The following is a 21,451-nucleotide window of genomic DNA, read 5'->3' as shown; positions in this document are numbered from 1 at the left end:
AATGAATTGCTCCTTGCTATCTTAATATTGCACAACTGCTGATTATGGCACTTTGATCCCTTTTCTCTTTTTTTTTTCAGGCCATTTGGACAATGTTACGAATTTCTAACATTACATACAGTGAAGAAATATTTCCTTCCAATTATAGAAATGGTTCCACAATTTTTAGAAAATTTAACAGATGATGAACTGAAAAAAGAAGCAAAGAATGAAGCCAAAAATGATGCTCTGTCGATGATAATCAAATCTCTGAAGAACTTAGCTTCAAGAGTTCCAGGACAAGAAGAAACTGTAAAAAACTTAGAAATATTTAGGTTAAAAATGATTCTTAGGTAAGATGCTACTCCTAATATGATATGCTACTTCTGGCATTTATTTTTTTTTCACACTTCTTACATTTAATTTCTCTTACAGGTTGTTACAAATTTCATCTTTCAATGGTAAAATGAATGCACTAAATGAAGTTAACAAAGTAATATCCAGTGTGTCATATTATACTCATCGGCATGGAAATCCTGAAGAGGAAGAATGGCTTACAGCTGAAAGAATGGCAGTAAGTTCTCCTCTTCATCAAAATTCATTGAATAGATTTTCTTCCTCCTTATTACTTCACCTGTAGAAGTAGCTATGTATTATGGGTCCTGCACACACTGCTGGTTTTCATATCTAGTGTAATGAACAGTAGGTATCACGTCATGGTAACAAGTCATTTTAATAGTAGTCTGTGCAAAATTGCTGCATTTGTTTCAAAGCTGCTGTTGAGAATTATTTTCAGTGCTGCTAAAACATGCTTTTAAAAGGGATCCTTGAATAGTATGGTATTTATATAGTGTTTAAAAAACCCCCAAAACCAAACCTAGATAAAACAAGTGCAATTCCTTTGAAACTTTAGTGCCACTGTGCCTACAAATTGAATGTTCGTTTAATAAGGATCTAGTCTGGGTTTTGTGCTTCAAGTAATTCTTTCTCATTAGGGTTCTAAGTGGCGACTTCGCTTTTCACATTTCTGAAGCTGGATTCTTTGGTACAGAAAGTTCTAGATAGCACATTTTTATTTTATTTAATATTTACATACTTTGACTACTGTTTCATGCTTAAGTGCATATGTAGGGAACTATTAAAATGAGCATTTTTACAGTGAAAGTAAGGACAATTTTCTCTTCATCTTTGTGAAATTCAGTTGTGTTAAGTGATTTTTGCACTGTTCTTCCCCATCTTTGTGACTGACTACATGTTGTGAGGTTTATTGTCTGCAAAAGGTCTACTGACAAACAAAGAATGACCGCAGTTTCACTTTTTAAAGCAATAGGAGGAAATAGGTCTCTTTCACATGCTCCCTATAGTTTGGCATCTCAGACAAGACCTCTGTTTTTAAATGAAAACTTCTAGATTTAAGTATTTCACAAGACTAGCTTGAATATTGTAAGTCTGTAGTCAAGGATACTGTTGGAAGGTAGGATGCTGTGTATGTTTGTTTTCTTTTTCAATGCTCAAAGCGCACACTGCTTTTCTTCAGTCAGAGGAAAAAGTACGGGACCCTAATCTGACTGCGTCAATGACACCACTGAAAAAAATTGCATCTACTTAAATAAGGCTTGAATATTTGCCTCTAATTTAATTAAAGCATTTTAAAAAATCCTGTAAGTGGCAGTACTTAAATACTGTAACCTTTTTATATTTCAGTCCTTGCTTGTGTCCTTTTTATGTGATATGCTGTAGGCATACCAGTAAAGCTAGAAGTGTCTTAATTTGGTTTTGATATTTAATGATTGTGAATTGGAAGAGAAAAATTTTGTTCCTTGACTAGATGAGTTAACTGTTCTTCCCACTGGCTTTTTATGTTTGAAGTTGTTTGAATATTTTTATGCTTTGCATTCAATATTTTAATATGCCTGAAAAACTATTTCCCCTTAACATGTCACAGTGACTAGCATATTACATTATTTAAAAAGTTGATTTTCTTTTAAAGAGGAAATGAAAGGTAGAGATAAATACCTTCCTCTTGTGCTCCATGTTTCTCACTTCTCCCAATTAGAATATTGTATATGAAGTCATTAATCTGTAACAGATCGAGATTTTTCTTTTTAGCTTAAATATCAGTGGCAACACTTCAATAATTTGAGATGGCACTAATTTCTTTTTCTATTCAGGAATGGATCCAGCAGAATAATATTTTATCAATTGTGTTGAGAGATAGTCTTCATCAGCCTCAGTATGTAGAGAAGTTAGAGAAAATTCTTCGTTTTGTCATCAAAGAGAAAGCCCTCACTTTGCAGGATCTTGACAACATTTGGGCTGCACAGGTAAAGAATTCAACTCCTTGTCTGCTACTGTGCAGGAGCGATCTTGTTCTGTGTCATGTATTGAGAAGATGGGGACTTGTGCTTATTATGCTTGATGTTAGACAAAACTAAAGAAAATTTTAAAATCTAATGGTGTTCTTTTTTGGGGTCCTGGATCTCAAAATTGTCTTCTCAAGTGTCTTTAGTAGAAGGGCTCATCTACACATGTATGTAAAGTCTAAAGGAACAGTTTAGAACATGGTGCAAAGATTATCCTTTTTAATTATTAAGGAACCCTCAATGTTGAGCAAAGTCTAGATTATGAAACAACATGATATATTATGACTTAATATTTTTAAATGCATTAAGAATAAATATTGCTAATCTCTGAGTTCACCACAGTTGTCTAATTTTTTCCTGGGCAAAGTGCTATTAATAAGGTTTATAATAATGACTGTTCTAGAAGCTGTTTAGCAGCAAATGCCTTTCTTAGTGTTGTAATGATTATTTTTGAAAAATGATAACTCTTGCAATATCGACTTGTTTACTTAAATGATTGGTGAAGCTGGGCTTCCTAGCTGTGGGCTGCATGAGTTTAGCACACATAATTTGCAGTTGAAGAGACAAAATCATTATTAATTATTGAGTAGACAGAAAATAAAAGGTCATTTTAGGATAGAAACAAGCGTGAGTACATATATCCTTGTTCATAAGTAATTGGTAGTGAAACTTAACTTAATTGTATGAGTAAGCCCTTAGGCCAGTCTTTCAAGTGTGGGAAGGCTAAACCTAGTTTCCAAGATAGAGGGCTGTACTGGTTTTGGCAGGGATAGAGTTAAATTTCTCCATAGTAGGTTATATGGGGCTATGTAGGTAAAACAAAAGATTTACATATTAAACTCTATCTCAACCCATGAGTTTTCTCACTTTTACTCTTCTGATTCTTTCCCCCACCCCACTGTGGGGTGGGGAGTCAGTGAGCAGCTGGATGGGGCTTAGTTGCCAGCTTGGGGTTAAACCATGAGAAGGAATTGGGTAGTAGTATCTCCCAAGTTTATGTGTGTTCATGTTCTTCTGAAACTGTAAGAATTTGGCTTAAGTGGACTTACCTAGCTGCCCCTATTTTCAGGCATGCTCTTTTCAGGTTACAGTTAAAGGACTTGGAACTACAGGTAATGTAGTGGAGGGTTGACTTGAGATCTCTGGTGTTTCAACTAAGTTCATAATCTAAGGACTTCAATTCCAGCATGGTGGTAACTACACAGGCTGAAATTCAAGAAAGTCTTTATTTTCTTTTTATCCCTAAGTCCTGTTTAGAAATTTACATCATGTAACAGAGTAATACACAGATTACTTGAATTAAGGTCTGTGATCATACTGTTAGTTTTCAGCATGTGGTCTGTAGACCTTTCCAGACTGTCTTTGTAAGAGGACTTGTGGGGGAGGAAATTTTGAGAAGTTAGTTTGCTGTTAGTAGGCTTATATTAACTATATTAGAGCCTCACCTTTTATAAGGGGAAAAAAAAATTCTGAAATTTGGAAAAAAAATTTCCAAGCAATTATATGACTCATAGTGCCTGGAAATGGGACATGTGGATAAGCTGGCTTAAGCCAAACATTTTACACTTCCAGAAAAATGTGCACAAGTGGTGCAACCTGTTAAAGATAGGGTTTGTTTGCAACTCCAACAGTTGCAAAAACATAATTTAGGAATAAATCTCCCGTACGCTCAAATACCTGGCTTTTAATTCGGTAGTTGCCACAAGTGCATTTGCTGCAGTTTTGCCCTGTTCTGTTTTTTTGTTTTTGCTTGGGTTTTTGTGTGTGTGTGTGTGTGTGTGTGAAAGTTGAATTCACTAAGTATTATTCAGGTACATGGTTTCACTGTAGCTTTGGCCATGGAATTAAAATAGACTAAAAGGTAAGAATACCAAAATCTGCTAATACAGAATGATTGTTACCAACTTCCCTATTCCCTGTGTTTAGTAGTTTGTAGAAGTTCTTATTAAATGACTGCTTCTAAGAGCAGCTGGAGCATGAAATTCAGTAGTGAGGCGTTGATTTACTGTGTAGCTTTATATAACAGGCAGGCTATTTTAGCTCTGGCTCAGTGCAGCAGTGGTGTGGTTTTGCTTTCAGGCTAGAATTGTTATGTTGCTGCCTGGGTTTAGAGGGTAAGCATGCACAAATTTACAGTTGAGAGTGTGGAAGTGCTCTGAGAATCTCAGTATACAACTAGAATAAAAATAAGTAGTTTATGAAAAGTAATAAAGTCATGCTGCTTTTGCCTTTAGAAGGCAACATAAGTTTAAGTTTTATTGAAGTGTTTTTGTGTCTTAGAAGGTAAGTGCTCACAAAGTAGAAGTATATTTCATTCAAGGAATAATGTTGGAAGTCTGTAAAGGCATGCATTAAGTTGCAGCCTGTTAAGCCACAGGGAAGGATCCAGGTGGACAAGAAATAAATTTGCAGATTAGTGTTGGAGTCTGCTTACTTACATTCTGGAGCATTTAACTAGAACTTGACATGCGCTTCCCTGTTTGAGCACAGCAAGCTGACAGTTCACACACCAGGTTCCTTACCTCTTCCTACTGTCTTGTACGGCTTCCCCATGTCTGTTAAAACCTTCCCAAGACAGGAGTGTTTTATTCCTTAGTCTTCTTGCCCTGCCCCCTGGGCAGCTGTTCTTCTTTTATTTGTTATACTGTAGATGCTCTTTCTGCCCTGTGTGCTCTCAGCCTTTCTTTCCATCCAGGAAATGATCTGGTCAGAGAAAAAAATTACACGATGTTTTGCAAAATCAAGTGGAATTAAGTGGTTTAGTAATTCCCTCTTGTAATCTGACCCATACCATGAAAACAAATGTTACTACTTAAATTCACTTTTTTAAAAGAAAAATTGATGGCACACTATAAAGAATTTACAGCACAGCATGTAACAAAGCTATTAGTATCTTTTTTTTGTTGTTTTTTAAGTGAACTACTGATGCAAGCTTTTAGAAGGAAATGAATTTCAAAACTGCTCATGCATGCATTTTTAATACTGTACAAGATTAATTACATCAGAGTTTGTTTTTTAGGTATTTGGTTTGCATTTTTTATTCTACACTTACAGGAAATTTTACTACAGTAAATCAGCTATTGATTCACATAGTCCAAAATTGTGGTTTCTGAGTGCAGATTTACAGCACGGGATGCATTTTCCAGCCCAGGCATGTAGGAAGGAAATTTTCTTCTTACCCAGAGTTAAAACTGAGCTACCTATTTTTTCTTTATTGTCTTCCTCCTTCCCCCTCAAATGTCAAAATTGTGATATACACCAAACTGTCATATACTACACACTGTTTTAAATAACTCAACATCTTGCCATTCATTGTTTGATTGTTAGACTTCTTAAGTTTATAAGCTGCTGGACTTTAAAATGTTGTCTGCCAACAAGTAATTTGTAATAGAAAGCTTTAGTTGTCCATGAATCCACTAGCACAAAGGACATTCTTCAGCATGAGAAACTATGTGGAAATACTAAAAATTGTTTTAGAGCTTAAAACACCTCAATGAAATTCATTGAGGAGGTGAATTTTGAGTCCTTTCTTTAAAAAAAACAACCTAGCCTCACCAAAACAAAACAAAAAACCCCCACCCAAAACTACATTAAAGTAAAATACTGATTTCTAAATTAAAATACCCCTTAAGAGTTTATGGTCTACTGTCCCAGCATGATTTTGGGGGGGGGGGGTGGTGTGTGTGTGTGGAAAAAAAAAAAAAAAAATTCAGAATATAAATACTGCAGTATTTATACTGCAGTATTTATATTCTAAATAAATACTTGTGTGCACACAAGTACTAAACAATGTTTAGTTTTCCCTCATATGTGTAAGTATGTGACTTCCCAGTGAAGTAAGTATTTAGTTTGCCATGCTGCTCCCACAGCATCAGCTTTTCTTGCTGGCCGCCTCAGTCTTGTAAAAATGATGTAGTATGTCTTACTGCTTGACTTAATACAGATTGCTACAAATATTGGTCAATTCTTTTTGTCTTCTTGACAGGCAGGAAAACATGAAGCCATTGTAAAAAATGTACATGATCTCCTTGCAAAATTAGCTTGGGATTTCTCTCCTGAACAGCTTGATCACCTGTTTGATTGTTTTAAGGTAACTATGCACACTCTTCTGACTGTATTCAGGAATTGAGTTGTGAAGTTGGATACAGATTTGTGACTCTTTCAATGTCTACTTTCTGCTTATTTTAGATATGGGCAGTTTCCTTGTTTTAAAAGACTTCTTAATGTGTGTAGCAACAGTCTGTAATATTTAATATTAGAAATGCTAGGTTCTGCTGTTCTTTAATGAGCATTCATTGTGAGATTTTCAACTTGCTTCCTGTCTAAAGCAAAGACTAGTTATGCTAGTTTAATTGACAGTTTCATTTTCTGGTTTAAACGCTTTTGGATAATGCCTATCTGTTGAGGCCTGTAGTATTAAAGTGACATTTAGAAATCCTAGAAATATTGAATTTTTCAAATAAAATAAGTTACTTAAATAGTTTTTTGCATTTGTTCCAAATTACTAAGTGTTGGTGGTTTAGTAAATAGTGTTTTTCTCTTAGCTTTAGAGTAGGTTTCATCAAGCTTGCTGGGCATTGCTACTTTTGATCTTTAAGTAGAGGAGATCAAGGACTTCCGTTCCCTGCTCCCCCAACTTCCTCTTTATCATGTAATAATTTTTTCTCTGGTTAACATACATATAGAGTGAAACAGTCTCAGGAAGATAATGTTGAATGTTTATAAACATATAATGATTTGATTGAAATTGCAAAACAACTTGTTTCTGAAAGTCTGTTATTCACTGGCTTTTTACATATGCTACCATTAACATTTGTAGCTTCCAGCAGTGGTGCTATTTGGCTTATTTTCCTGTTTCACTTCTAGGAGGTGACCAGCTGTACTAGAAAAATGCAAGCCAACTTTTTAGACTCAGTTTTCTGGTTTTAGATAGTTGTGTTATACTCACAATTTGTGCTCCAGTTAATGGAGGTGTCCTAGTTTGGTAAATATGAGTCTGAAGTTCTGTAATCTAGATACTGAACTAAATGCTCAGGAATTCTACATGTAAACTGTTGCAAGTTGTGTCTGACCTTGAGAGATGGATATGAAGTAATGCTCTATTGGAAACTTACTCAGAAAAAGGTTAACTTAATGCAGAGGATGTTTGTTTCAGTCAGATTCAGAGGCACCAGTGATATTAAAAAATTTTACTCATTTAGTGATTATGAGTTATTTAAGAAGTCTTTTAAGTATAAGCATAGGAGTTTTGAGAACGCATTTGCAAGCAGCAGCTGAGCACTCTATTTTGACTGTTGGTGAACTTGTCAATGGTAATATTACAAGCACATTTGTGATCTTTAAATAAAGATTCTTCTTTAAGTCTGAAGTTGAATACATTTTAGTTGTAAACACTAGAGCTATTCAGTTTTTGTCTGACTTATGTACTGATCTAATGGACTATTTATTTTTTATGAAAGAAATTAATGTGAATTCTTCATATAGTTGCATCGGTTTATTATTGCATCATTTGTTAACAGTGCAGGTTATGTGTAGAATTAAAATGGACTGTTTTTCATATAAAATACAATCTTTTCTTAGGCAAGTTGGACAAATGCAAGCAAGAAACAGCGTGAGAAACTACTTGAGTTAATTCGTCGTCTTGCAGAGGATGACAAGGATGGTGTGATGGCACATAAAGTACTGAACCTTTTGTGGAATTTGGCTCATAGTGACGATGTACCAGTTGATATCATGGACCAGGCTCTTAGTGCCCATATTAAAATCTTAGATTACAGCTGTTCACAGGTGAGTAATCTGGTATGTCCTATGGTGAAATAAGTCACTGACAGTTTCCTTCAATCTCCCATGAAAATTCAAGGGATTTGGTAATTTAACAAAAGTGTTCCTTGTAGATTTGTATTATTCTGTCAACATCCAGGTATTTTTAGAATGTTATTGGACGTATTTTAAATAATGCGGTTTGTGCTTTAGTTGGAGAGAGTGAAATACATGTTTGCCTGTCTTGTTGCAGTTGGTGACATACCGTAATGACCACATTGGAGCAGTTGGAAAAGCACCAAACTGTGAAGTAAATAGGGAGGAACGATAAGCAGCCCCACTCCTGTCTTTGCTTTTTTCTCAACTTGATTATGCTAATTTGTTTGGGTGTTTTTCAGTCCTTGTAGGTCTTGTATAATATTAAAAGGGACCTAGCAAGGGACAGTGAAAATTATTACACTCTCTCCTTCCCCACCCAAACTGCTGTGGAAGTGTTCCAGAATAATATTTTATGGTGATTCCAAATTAATCCATTATTTGTCTTGACAGCCACTGGCAGGTTTTGTTTTTCAGTTGTTAAGAAACAGTTTCTCATTGTTTATTGGTATTTTACAGCAGTTGACTCTGAGTACCAGTGAGTGGAAATAAATGAAAGAAGGGAAAGACCAAATTATTTAAACACTGAGGATACTATCTAGCTACAGGTGGTCTTAAATACACACTGAATGCTTGAGTGCATGCAGGCAGAGTTTGTAACACACTGATACCTTCTGCCAACATGTATGGCTGCTCAGATACTTTTCTTATGATTGTGTGCTTCAGAACTCGGTTGATCTACTATTTGTGTGGCTTTGTATGTTCTGTTCTATCTTGGAAACAAATAAAGTAAGGGAATGATGATAGTTTCTGCAGTACACTTGATTTTAATTATAAATGTTTGTTCTTTAAGGATCGAGATACACAAAAGATCCAGTGGATAGATCGTTTTATAGAAGAGCTTCGCACAAATGACAAATGGGTCATTCCTGCACTGAAACAGATTAGAGAAATTTGCAGTTTGTTTGGTGAAGCACCGCAAAACTTGAGGTAAGAATGGAAGGCAAATAAAATTTTGTCTCTTAAAAGTTGAATGGGTTGGAATGAGGCAAATTTTTTTACAAGAGGCACGGAAAGCTTAGGTGAAAACATAACCTGTGTTTGAAGATGTTCTTGAGTTTGTTTTAATGTGTATAAATAGCTTCTAAAAATTCAGACACCTCGGTTCAGTAAGAAAGCATTAACTGTTTCCTTAAACATGCTTTTATTAATTTTTAGAATAGTAATCGAATTTGTGGAAAAACTGGATGTGTTTTTCTGTTATCGATGGACTTCCCTGCCTAACAATGGAATTAGCTTACAAAGTTTAAATATATTTCATGTCCATATATGTATGTATGCACACACAAACATACCCACCCATCCCTATTCTTTGACAATAAATTTATACAGGTCATGTAGTTTATTTATTTGAAAATAAAGATAACTTTTTTTTTTTTTGGGAAAAATACTGATTCTTTTTCCTAAATGGAAGAGATTAGAAATGTGTTGGGTTTGTTTTATTGTGGTTTATGTTTGTTTTATGGGGGCTTTGTTTGTTTTAGGGTTTTTGAAAGGAAGAAAAAAAGAAAAAACATCCATTTGGACTTGTTAAAATATGTGTGTTTATTTTCATTATTTTAAACGTCTTCTCACTACAGAAATATCTGAGGTTCTGTACCCCTAACATTTTTTTGGTATACACATCAGAAGTTTTACAAACTTCAGAAAAATGATGGTTGATTATCAGTGTTGCATAATTGCTTTGTTCTAATTCTTGTAAGGAGGTAAACTATTCAAATCGGTGTTGCTATTACAGTCTGCTTACAAGAAGGATCAAGGCAGGGAAAGTTGAAGAAAATAAGCCTTCAGTTTACACAACACTGTCTTCTTACTGATACTGTTTTAAGGAGCTGTGATAATAGTGCATTCCTGGCTTTTGGAGGTTTCCTTATTCGTTTAGTTTGCAACATCTTTCTCAATTTTCATGATATTTTAATCCTTTATAGTTTCAAGTTACTGACTGACTTTTTTCCAGCAAGGTTACAAAGTTACCTGCTTATTAGCAGATAAATCTGTTTTCTGTGTCTTGGAGTCCTCAACCTTTTACATGCTGTAAGATCCAGGTGAATGTAGCTGCCTGGTTATTCGTGGTACTTGTTCAAGTTGAATGCTTTTTGACACAGTGCCTTAACATAGAGGCTTTGCTTTAAGTAATTATTGAAGCAGAGCTCATTCAAGGCACTGATTAGGTTTCTGGTCTGCATTAATTTTGGGAGGAACCTAACTTTTTTTATTGTGGAAATTTAGGTTCCCTGTATGGTATATGTACAGTTAGATGGCTTGAATCTCTCTCTTTTTTTTTTTTTTTTTTTTTGGGCAGGCTATCTCTTCCATTCCTCAGATTGCAGGGAAGTCTGCATTGCAGTATGTGATAATACCTCATTTTTATGCAGAATTTGAAAATGCATATGGCAGGAAAGTAAACTTTTGAATTAAAGGTTTTCATCAAGGGACTTATAAAGACCTCCTCCTGTGGACAAGCCTTTGTTAGCAAAATACTGTTGAGGGAGGGTTTTTTTCAGTCAGGTGGTATTACTGTCCAGCTGCCTGGGAAACCTAGTGAGTGAAAACATAATTTTGAAGTAATCAGTGACTTTCCACCCCTTTTGAGTTTTCTAGTGACTTGACTTTGATACAGTTTGGAAATTACAATGCCTGTATCTAATGCCTGCTCCTATCAGCTTACCTTATCTGACAATTTCTAGCATCCTTCTAGAATTTGGATCGAAAATAGATCAAAATAAGTGTTTGTGACAGCTGCCTTAGAAACATTTCATGGAGCTTTGTGTGAAACCTTAATCTCATAATCTATATACTACTCTTTTGGGGTGGTTCAGTTGGTTGGCATCAGCAATTAAAACTTTGGTCCAAAATGACTAAGGCTGCTGAATCTTGGCAAAAACTAGAAATTCTTTTGAAGAGGAGGATTTAATTGTTGCTAGTTATTCATGCAGTTGAGCAAAGTGACAAATTGGTTATACAGTTGCTTTGGCAAAATTTACCTCCCCAACCACAAAGAAATGCTACGTGTTTTGGTGAGTTTAGAGTTTAGCTTAACCAGAATGGCAACAGTGTAAGAAAATAATTCTTATTTAGGTGCAAGTATTCTTATGGGTGCAAGGATACTTAACAAGTATTAAGGAATAGTCAACTTTATTATTCAACATACTGACCATTAGTGTACAGGTAATCAATCATATTAATTTTCTCTGTTGGCTGATGGAGGTAGAGCCTCCTGTAGACCAATTTCAAGCACTTAAGTTTGACCTGTATCTACTCAAGCAGTGTAAGATTGGTCTCGTAAATTACTTGCCCAGAGGAATTAACTAGACATTGAGAGGACGTGCTCTAAGAGTTTAGGATTTTTGCTAGTACTTTAAGGCAACAACAATGCTAGCTTCAAGTCAATTTTTAGCCTAAATAGTAGAATTTGCTGGGCCTGGTCACATAGCATTTGTTTGTCTAGGACAACAACTCCTAACTTCAAAAGCTGAGTTACATGTGTAGTATTACGCTGGGCAAGTTATATGTGCAGATAAATAATTTTTTAAAAAATCCATTCAAATTAAGTTGTTTGGAATTTTGTCTTCGTCACTTTGCCAATATTTTTTTAGCAAATAAGCATGCATTCTAACTATTAAATGTCTTTCTAAAGTACTTTGGTACCCATTTCAAAATGCTAATTTTTCTTCCTATACATTGGCTTTTTAGTAGAAACGCAGTGAAAAGATGAGTTTTGCTCTTATCTAAGGAACGTGAAAAATTGAAGTTATTACTAAGGGAATATGTCCCACTGGCAACATCATCATTTGGCCTAACCTCAGATGCTTATGGAATAATTCTATAGTTGCACGTGGAGTTTGCTTTAATTCTAGAAAGCATGCTAGAAAGTCTTGTCAGATCAGCTTTTTTTCTGTGCCTAAAGACAATTGTCTTGCCTTTGATTCCATCCTAGCAGATGATCAAAATAACATCTGACATGTTGCTCACAAATAGTATGTAACAACTTACAACTCATAAGTCTAGTTATTACAATTATTCAACTTCTGGAAGTAGTTGCTAGCTGAGATGAATCGATGTGTCCAAATTTACTGTTTGTGCATGCGGTTGAGAAAGGAGAAAAGTAAAAAATGTCTAGTGCAGAAGATTTCTTTAGTCTTCTGTGAATAATGTTTTCCTTTTGTGCTACTTTGTAAGATTGATACAAGTGCATAATATTATGAGTATATAAATAGACATGCCAGTAGCTTGATTCAGCAAAATACCCCATCTTGCTTCTGCTTGTTCCTTTAGTTGTTTCATCATATGTATTTCCCAAATAGTTAATGTTCTTATTTACTGTTACGCTTTTGTAAATGCATCTCTCTATCTAGAGATAACATCTTGGGTAGCCACTAAAATAGAGACATCCAATCTTTTGCTGGTTTTGCTGCTCTTTTATGCTGAGCAAGGAGGGTTGGTGGAGGTGGAATGAAGTGTAATTGGAAAGTTTCTCAAAGTGAAAAGAGAGGATGTTCTTTCTGGGTGTATGAAGTCCTGTATGCTTCCATCTGTTTTGTTTTCTGTCCAAAAAATGTCTGGGGGTTTTTTTTTTTAACACAATTTGTGTTTTAAGTGCCTTTTCCAAGCTGTTTTGGAAAGCTCTACATATTATGAAATTTAATCTTTTGAAGACCTCTGTGATTAGCAGGCCAAATTCTGTTGGTTGCAGATAACAAAATCATTGGAAGGGTGTTGATGGCTTATGTATTTTAAACCCAGATGGACACTGATCTTTGGCTCAGTGAATCAATTTATCTGTTGTTGTCACATGTGCAGTGAAATGTGGTTGTCAGCTGCAAGATCATTAGCAACTGACGCTGGAACTGGGATTTCTTGCCTTCCCTACTGCTCTCAAAAAGCTGCAGCGATATGGTAGAGTGTTGTAGGTCATCTAGTACGGAGACCCTCTTTGCTAGGAAGAATGAGAGTTTCTACCTGTAATCCATTCAGCTAATTCTGGGGTCTACTTTCTGAAGTGTTGAAGGAAAGGAAAACAGTTCTGAAATTGCATTCATATTTGTTCAGGGCAGGCAATGGGATCAGCTGAGTGGTAATACAGCGAGGAACGCCTTTCGCTTTTTCTTTCTTTTCTTTCTCTCCCCCTCCCACCTTTCTTTTCTTTTTTTTTTTCCTCTTTACCATGGAGGAGCAGCGCAAGCTTGCATTGCTTATGCAACCACAAGGAGTGCTCTGATCTACAGAAATTGAGGCATTTTGAGATGCTTCTGCAGATGTGATTAGTGCCTAAGTTCTAGAATATGATAATGTTCATGACATCTGGGTTTTGGACCCAAGCTCAGTATTTTCTCTTGCAGTTTACTTTTGTAATCTAAGTATGTCTGGTATCATTTGACAGCAGCATTTTTGGTCAGATCTTGATACTAGACTTAAATTATCATCTAATTATTTCTTTTTTTAAAACTATTCTGTTTTTTCTTAGACTATATGCTCTGCATAACTATGTTTTTTTATGTTTCTACCAACATTTTTTCAGTTACATATTGTTTGGAAAAAACAATGCAGAGTTGTGCAGGTCTTTTTAAGTACTGAAAGAATTGACATGATTATTGACTAGTATTCTTCACTATAGTTTTAAGATCGTGAGCTTTTGTTTTGAAAATTGACCTAGTTTTACTTAGTGTTTTAATATCGAATGGATGTGGAAGAAACTGGGGTTATGTCTATTGTAGTTATACTACAGTTGAGGGTCTCTATCTTTACTATGCAGTTTGTGGGCAGGTATTTCTATTCCTGTCTTGCTGCAGATATTCTCCCTGCAGCATACTGAGCTGCTCAGATTGCTTTGATATTTTTCATGCATAGTGTAACTGTATAATCCTCATTAATTAACTGCTTTTAATAACTGCTAAGAACTGTTGATGTGTTAGAAGAAAAAAAACGAAAATACTGTCAGAGACTTAATAGGCTTTTTATTAGAAATCTTTTAGGAAAATTTGGAACTTGCATCAAAGATGAGTTTCTTAAATGGATTTCTGAACTGTAAGGTGCAAAACTTCTTTGCTTTTCTTCTAACACTTTTATTTTAATTTCAGTCAAACTCAGCGAAGTCCCCATGTGTTTTACCGACATGACTTAATCAATCAACTTCAGCACAATCATGCCCTAGTTACATTGGTTGCAGAAAATCTTTCTGCCTATATGGAAAGCATGAGGCAGTATGCTAAAGGTAAGTTTAAAAATAAAAATTGCCTCATAAATAGAGTGTATGAAAACCCCAGTTGAAAATGGAGTTAAAAGCAAATTCACATAACAAAATAACTATTAAGTTTATTCGTTTAATTTTTGAGCATCTGTGAGATTGAGAGCCTTTGTGGTGTCTGATTGGACAAGAAAAGCTTAAAATGTAGATGTGTTGTTTCATGATTGAAAACGTGGTGTGTTTTACAGCAGAATATGGGGAAGTGGCAGCTCTTGTTTATCTGTGGATTGATAAACATTATCTTGCCCTACTTAGGCTGGTTATTTTTGTGGAAAGTCCTAATAATAATCTTGGCTTTTGTCCCACTTCTAGTTTTGAATTTTTCTAGGCTCCTTTGAGAAGTTTTAAAATCACCTCTATTTGAAGCCAGTGTTTGGAGTTTGTCACAGAAAGGACTTTAAACCACAGGCATACCATTTCTTTTTACCATGCAACTCCCATTTCTGTTTATTTGCTTTCTCACTGCATTTGTTATCAGCAACACGTCATGTTAGTATTTATATATTTTAGGCTAAACTCAACCCTTCACTGATGAGCTTACTCTCTTATTCTGTATTAGCTTTCTAGCTAATAGGTAGGTAGAAGTACGGATGTGATGGAGAATGATGGACCAGAAAACTCCTTGTTACACTGGACCACAGTACTTACATATAAAATTAAGCCAACAGAAGTGGGAGGAGGAGATTTATGTCCTGTGTTGTTGTCCATGTGTGTCCCCCCCATCTACTTTACTGACTGGAACTAGGGACCGTTCTACCCTGGCATCGTAACATCCTACCAGCCTTTCAGATACATCTTAAAAATGCCATAGTATGCATGTCACAATGTAGATTGTTCAGAGAGGACAGGATATTTGCACATTGTAGAGCGTGTGTGTGTCTTTCAATGCTTAGGTAGTAAGTTGCCTAGACACCTTTAATTTTGGAGTACTTGATAAAAGATATCCAAAATACATTCTTGAAGACTTGTTTGAATAGTGGTGCTATATGTAGGTGATAGCTTCAGCCAGGTATGGGTCAATGAGAGTGACAATAAAGCTAAATCTGCATTCTGCAGCTATATTTCTCTGTTCAGGGAATACATGAGGGGGGTTACTCTAATTTAAGTTCTTTAATGATAGTATTGCAATACTTAATGCTAAAATAACACTAAATGCTTTGTTCTGTTCTCAAGCCATACTGCCTTAGGCTGAGTCTTCTCCAGCAAGGTGGCATAGAGCAAATATTATTTAACGTAACTTCTTTAAGCTGTTGGAGTGCTCTTTAACTTTGCTAAAGTGGTGCAGAAATTCGATTTTGTTTATAAGGAACTTTGCATATTAACTATATAGATAGCTTAGAATCTGTGATTCGACAATTCTCTCTTTTTCTTGGGCTTTGGCCAGCTATGAAATCTGGGGTTTGGCCTCAGCGTTAGGAAGGAAACATAATCAACAACTACATTCTAATGCAGTGTTGTCTTTGTCCAGAAATAGCCTACACATACTATTAATGCATGAACTGTTATACATTATTTTCAATTATTTTTTAATTCTGAATCCAAAAGGTCATTTTTGACAAGATTGTTTACCTATCACATTGTTGATGATTTTGGCAGAAAAATTAGGCTGATGTCTTGCATGATTCTTTTCTTGTGCCAAGAACCACATCCCATTGCCCTGCCCATCCCTAACTATAATGACTCGGTAAAGCAGTAATACAAACATCTTCAGCATGATAGGAATTACAAGTGTGCAAAGAGTTGAAATTGAATCTAATTACAAAGCAATTTAAATTGTGCGTCTTGAGACGAAGCTGCTGTAGAACTACTACTCATTTGCATCAGAGTACAAAACCAGATGAACAACTATGAGGATTTTTTTTTATTAGATGCTTTATTAAATGATTGAGGGCAGCCAGAAAATATCTCCTAATGTTTCAGATACTGCACTAAGACTGTAATACACAGTTCTTGCGCAACTTCTTTCAGTTTCATTTTTATATACTAAATAGAGCAGAACACAGAGACAGCACTGTGAAGTTTGCCTTCCATGCCTTCCTTCATGATGTGAGGACAGAAAGAAAGAACTGGACAGCTGTAGAATTAAGCTGAGCTGGAGAAGGTGAATGGGACAGAGGGAGAAAATTCAAGGCAAACATCCAAACAGCACAGGTCAAACAAATGCCATAGGAAAAAAAAAATGCCCACAGATCTTTTTGGCGGTTACCACCACAATTACTGTGTAATTTGTGATTGTTTATTTACTATCAATTTTGAATTTGCTGTATTTTTATTTTCTTTGAAGGCTTCCGTAGTTGTGTTCTGTGGTGGAGAACAGTGTTCTTATTCTCCTGTTATTCACTAAAGCATATTCTTTTTTTAATCATACTCCCCGTTACATGTTTGCCTTTTTAAGGTTAAAGAAAAGCCTAACCTGTTTCAGAATTTTTTTCCATGATCTATGACTTTCTCTTCTACTGAACTCACCCTTTCTTCCAAGTCTGCAAAGTCCTCCATGAGATGAGACACCTGCTATTACTTTGTATAGTTGTGAAGGAGGTCAAAGTTTCATCTTTTTGACTATTTATCAAAGACCTTTTGAAAATTTGAAAAGATTGCTACTCAGTTATCCTTTATCATCTGTTTTTCTGAAGTAATAAATCCAAAGTGTAAATTAAATGTAATTATTTGTAGAAATTGTGCCATATGATCTTCTTCTATGTGTGTTTATCACTAATTATACCTAAATTTTCAAGCAGTCTCTTTTATCTATAATTTCTCTGTTCACTGTTCTGCTCCTAGAATCATACAATGTTTAAGGTTGGAAAAGACCTCTAAGATCAAGTCCAACCGTCCTGTATGTAGAAAGCATTTTGAAGGAGATCACACTTGGACTTGCTGTGGGATGTACACTCTAGAAGATAACTTGGACAAATGTAGAAAAAAGCAGAGATGGAGAATATTTAGGGAGACTGAATTTTTTCATAGTTCACAGTTTTTCAGAATTCTTAAGTTCATACATAATGCCTTTGGGCAACTGACTGGCCTTTAATACTTGAATTCTTTTATCATTGCCACTATTGACACTTGTGTCTATGAATTAATCTCTAGTCAGGAAAAAGAAGCTGAGATAGTCCCCATAGTTAAAACAAAGGAACACTGCCATCTCCCCCCAACAAAACAAAATCAAACAAAAAAAGGACCCCAAACACCCAACACTTCAAGTAATTAGTTTGACTTTCTCTGCAATATTCTTATCTACTGTAACTGTTTCTTTTGCTAGACCAACAGCGTATTTTTCAGGTTTTCTACTTCTAATGCTTAAATAATTTTTGCTCTGCTATTTTAGCTTATTTCTTTGATTTTTTTTTCACATTTCATCTTTTAATAATTGCCCATTTATACTCACTACATTAGGATTACAATTTAAATTTTTGAAGGATTTCTGGTGAGCACAATGTCTCCAGTTTTGTAGACATCAGTTAACTACTAGTCTTCTGTTTTCCCTTTTATCTGATTTTTAAGCTAATGTACCTTTTGCATTTCTATATAGAGAGCAGTATTTATGACAATTATTTTTCTCCTGATTTTGAAACACTGATGATGCACTTCAGCTGTTAAACTTGTTTCTTTTGTGGGAGGTTTTTTTTTTCCCCTCCTTGATACAATGGGAGATCCTCATTTTTAGTTCTGAAGATAAATTTTACCATGAGTCTGGATGTTGTCCTGATAGTCTCCCACAGCTGGATCATCTTAGTTAAATGCGATCTATAAACTTTTGCAAATGAGAAATATGGCATGAATTAGTTTATAATGGAGCTGTCATCATGAACATGCATCATGATGAAATATTACTAGTACAGATAAAGGTAGCACTAGTACAGATCTAATAACTCTCTAATTAAAAAAAAAAAAAACCCACCAAACAAAACCACACCAAAACCAAGTTCCTATGAAGCAATCAGCTGTATGTTAAACAAAATATTATGCTGAGATTTGATAAAATGCAGATAAAAGTTTGACTGCTTGCCTTACTTTCAAATTACTCAAATTCTTCTGTTTCAAGCTTGTCAGTATTACAGGCATTTGTTTTTTTGTACTTGGAAACTTGCAGAGAATAAAGTTGTCTTTCCTCCTCTAAATGACGTCATGTACATAGCTGCTTACAAAGGTGTTAAAGAACTGGAGTCATGATTTCCTCTGGAGAGGAAAAACCTTAAAAATGGACAACTGAAGTTTTAGAAAAGATACTCTGTAATTAAATGAAAGCATCCTCAGGAAAAACACTGGATAATCTGAATTACATGCTTGGTATACTTTTATTTTAACTGACTTCTGACTTCAAACTGACTACTTGAAATAAGGAAAAATTGATCCAAATAAGTAGAATGCAGGTTCTTAATTGTTCTCTAATACTTTCATTATACTGAATGATGAGCACATGTATCTGCACATCAGTGTTGATTTGATTATAGACATCAGTAATCTTTGCCTATACCCATTTTAATTTAGGATGAAATATTAACAGCGGGCTGCTGAAAATTATTTTCTTATAACTTACTGAAAATTTATTGGTTTTCGAGTGGTTTTAATTATATTCAGACTAACAAGTCTTCAAACATGTCATGTCTCTTAGAGTCAGTATGTCTTTTCAGAATCTATTGTCTAATAAACCTTTTATATTTGCAGAGCATGGTGAATATGATCCTCAAACTGTAAGACCAGGAAGCAGATACAGTCATGTACAGGAAGTACAGGAGCGACTTAACTTCTTACGGTTAGTTTTAACTTGATTGTTTAAATTCTGTAAGAGTACTTTAAATACTTTAAAGAAAAACAAAAACCAACTCAATATCTCTTTCTCTTACCTAGCTTTAAGTTACTGTGTTATCTTCATTCAAAACTTAAATGCAAAAATACACCAAATGTTTTTGGTTTGGTTTGGATTTTTTTTTCCCCGGAGGGTTTCTGTGCTAGTATTGGAATAGTCAAATAAAGTTTATTAGGATCTTTCAATCCAAGGCTCTGATTCTGCACTAAGATTTGTATGGGATTTTTCTGTCTGTGTGCAGAACCCTACTGACTTGAATCCAGCATGCATATGGATACAGTTACATACATATTGGGATAACTTAGCTGATAGTTTAAAATACTCCATGTAGAAGTATGTCCACGTGGCCTTATTTGTTGTAACACACCATATTTAAATCCATGATCATAAACTTTGGATTACTTTTGACCAGCTGCTGTTTGAGTAAAATAAGAAAACAAAGGATCTCTGCTCATCACAGAGCTGCGGTATATTGATGCTTTTTAGGCAATGTGTCTCAGCTTTTTCTTACTTGGTTTTAATCTTGTTTTAGACAAGTAAAAATACATGAACTGTCAAGTTCTGAACTATTTTTACTTGTTTTCTAAGGGAGATTTTTTTACTTTTTAAAATTTCACCAAGAATTTTCATGAACTAAACTGAAGAGTTAAACAACTGTTTAATGACATCACACAGTAGCATAGGGATAGCAGACTTAAGTTATCACTCCTGCATGTTAAAAATTGTAACTTCCGTAAATTTAAGTTCATTAGTTGTTAATGTAAAGAAATTATGAAGTCCCATGACTGTCAAATGTAGACGATGTAGGTAGCAATTTCTGAAAAGCAGTGCTATAATTTAGTTCTTTATTTCCTTTAGATATAAAAGATTTCGAATCAGAAAAAATATTTTGAAGAACTTTATCATTTGTTCTTCCTGAAACAGTGTTAGCTCTCAGAATTGAAGTTCTTAATAATTCTTTAATAATGATGTAACACAAATGAAAAACTTACTTAAATAAAAGGAAAAAATTCCAGTTCATTGACATCTGTTTCTGGCTCTATTCCATAGAATTGATAACTTATTTTGTGATTTTGCTAAAGCGAGTGCTAAAACATAGTGAATGATTGCAGAAGTAATTTAATCTCTTATGTTGTGACCTGACTTTTAAACTGAATAGCTCACATCAGGAGATGTGCATTTATTTGTACATAATATGTAAACAATGCTCGATGTTTTTGTGTAAAACATTTTTCGCTGAATTTTATTCCTTTTTTGTTTGGAGTATAAGGTTTTGATCCATTCAAACTTACTAAGAAATCATGGGGCTAATTATGAGTGAACTGATGATGTAAATAAAATTTTCAGGGTCATACTTACAATATATTCATGTATAATATGCATATTCACCTTTTTGCTTGTACTTTTTACTGAATTGTAACTCTAGATGTCTATTAGACAGTGCTGTTAATTGTCTTTTTGTTTTGCTCAAGATTTTTATTGAAGGATGGTCAGCTGTGGCTCTGTGCCCCTCAGGCGAAGCAAATATGGAAGTGTTTAGCTGAAAATGCGGTTTATCTTTGTGATCGCGAAGCCTGTTTTAAATGGTATTCCAAACTAATGGGGGATGAACCAGACTTAGACCCTGACATTAATAAGGACTTCTTTGAAAATAATGTGCTTCAGCTGGATCCTTCCCTATTAACAGAAAATGGAATGAAATGTTTTGAACGTTTCTTCAAAGCTGTGAACTGTCGAGAAGGAAAGCTAGTAGCAAAGAGGCGAGCCTATATGATGGATGATCTGGAATTAATAGGATTAGACTACCTTTGGAGGGTAAGTGAATTGGAGGAAACATCTGAAAGGTTAACTGCTAAGTCTTTCTCAGTCTCTTTGTGTATTTTTGGGAATGTGTAATTTATTAGTTATAGGCTGGAATTACAAAAAGCTAATTTTCAAACTAAGTGCATGGATATTGACTCCGCTGTCTTTCCAGCAAGTATGTAAGTTGGTAAATTTGCAGACTGATGTTTAATGGAAAATTTTTTTTGAATCATCAACTACACTTGTATATGCACATGAGATTAAAAATTTGCCTGTGCTGTTGAAGAAGAAAGGATTGTTCCAAGTGAATTATCTGTAGGTTTCTCTCTCTCTCTC

General features: G+C 34.9%; 1 protein-coding gene across 3 annotated transcripts in view; it reads left to right on the top strand.

Annotated features, from left to right (window-relative positions):
- The window catches only part of USP9X (ubiquitin specific peptidase 9 X-linked), a 113,246-nt gene that overhangs the window by 38,273 nt on the left and 53,522 nt on the right, over positions 1 to 21,451 (top strand). For all 3 annotated transcript variants that reach the window (XM_075774106.1, XM_075774088.1, XM_075774097.1), the window contains 9 exons: positions 81 to 332; positions 415 to 553; positions 2,151 to 2,303; positions 6,328 to 6,432; positions 7,923 to 8,129; positions 9,052 to 9,188; positions 14,336 to 14,469; positions 19,171 to 19,258; positions 20,785 to 21,127. In XM_075774106.1, coding sequence (XP_075630221.1) covers positions 81 to 332; positions 415 to 553; positions 2,151 to 2,303; positions 6,328 to 6,432; positions 7,923 to 8,129; positions 9,052 to 9,188; positions 14,336 to 14,469; positions 19,171 to 19,258; positions 20,785 to 21,127 — 1,558 coding nt within the window. The remainder of the gene's footprint in view (positions 1 to 80; positions 333 to 414; positions 554 to 2,150; positions 2,304 to 6,327; positions 6,433 to 7,922; positions 8,130 to 9,051; positions 9,189 to 14,335; positions 14,470 to 19,170; positions 19,259 to 20,784; positions 21,128 to 21,451) is intronic.

The sequence above is a fragment of the Balearica regulorum genome, chromosome 1 (assembly GCF_011004875.1).
Source record: "Balearica regulorum gibbericeps isolate bBalReg1 chromosome 1, bBalReg1.pri, whole genome shotgun sequence".
In the NCBI taxonomy this organism is placed as follows: Eukaryota; Metazoa; Chordata; class Aves; order Gruiformes; family Gruidae; genus Balearica; species Balearica regulorum.
Note: the sequence above shows the minus strand (reverse complement) of the source record. Positions and strands in the feature narration are given on the sequence as shown.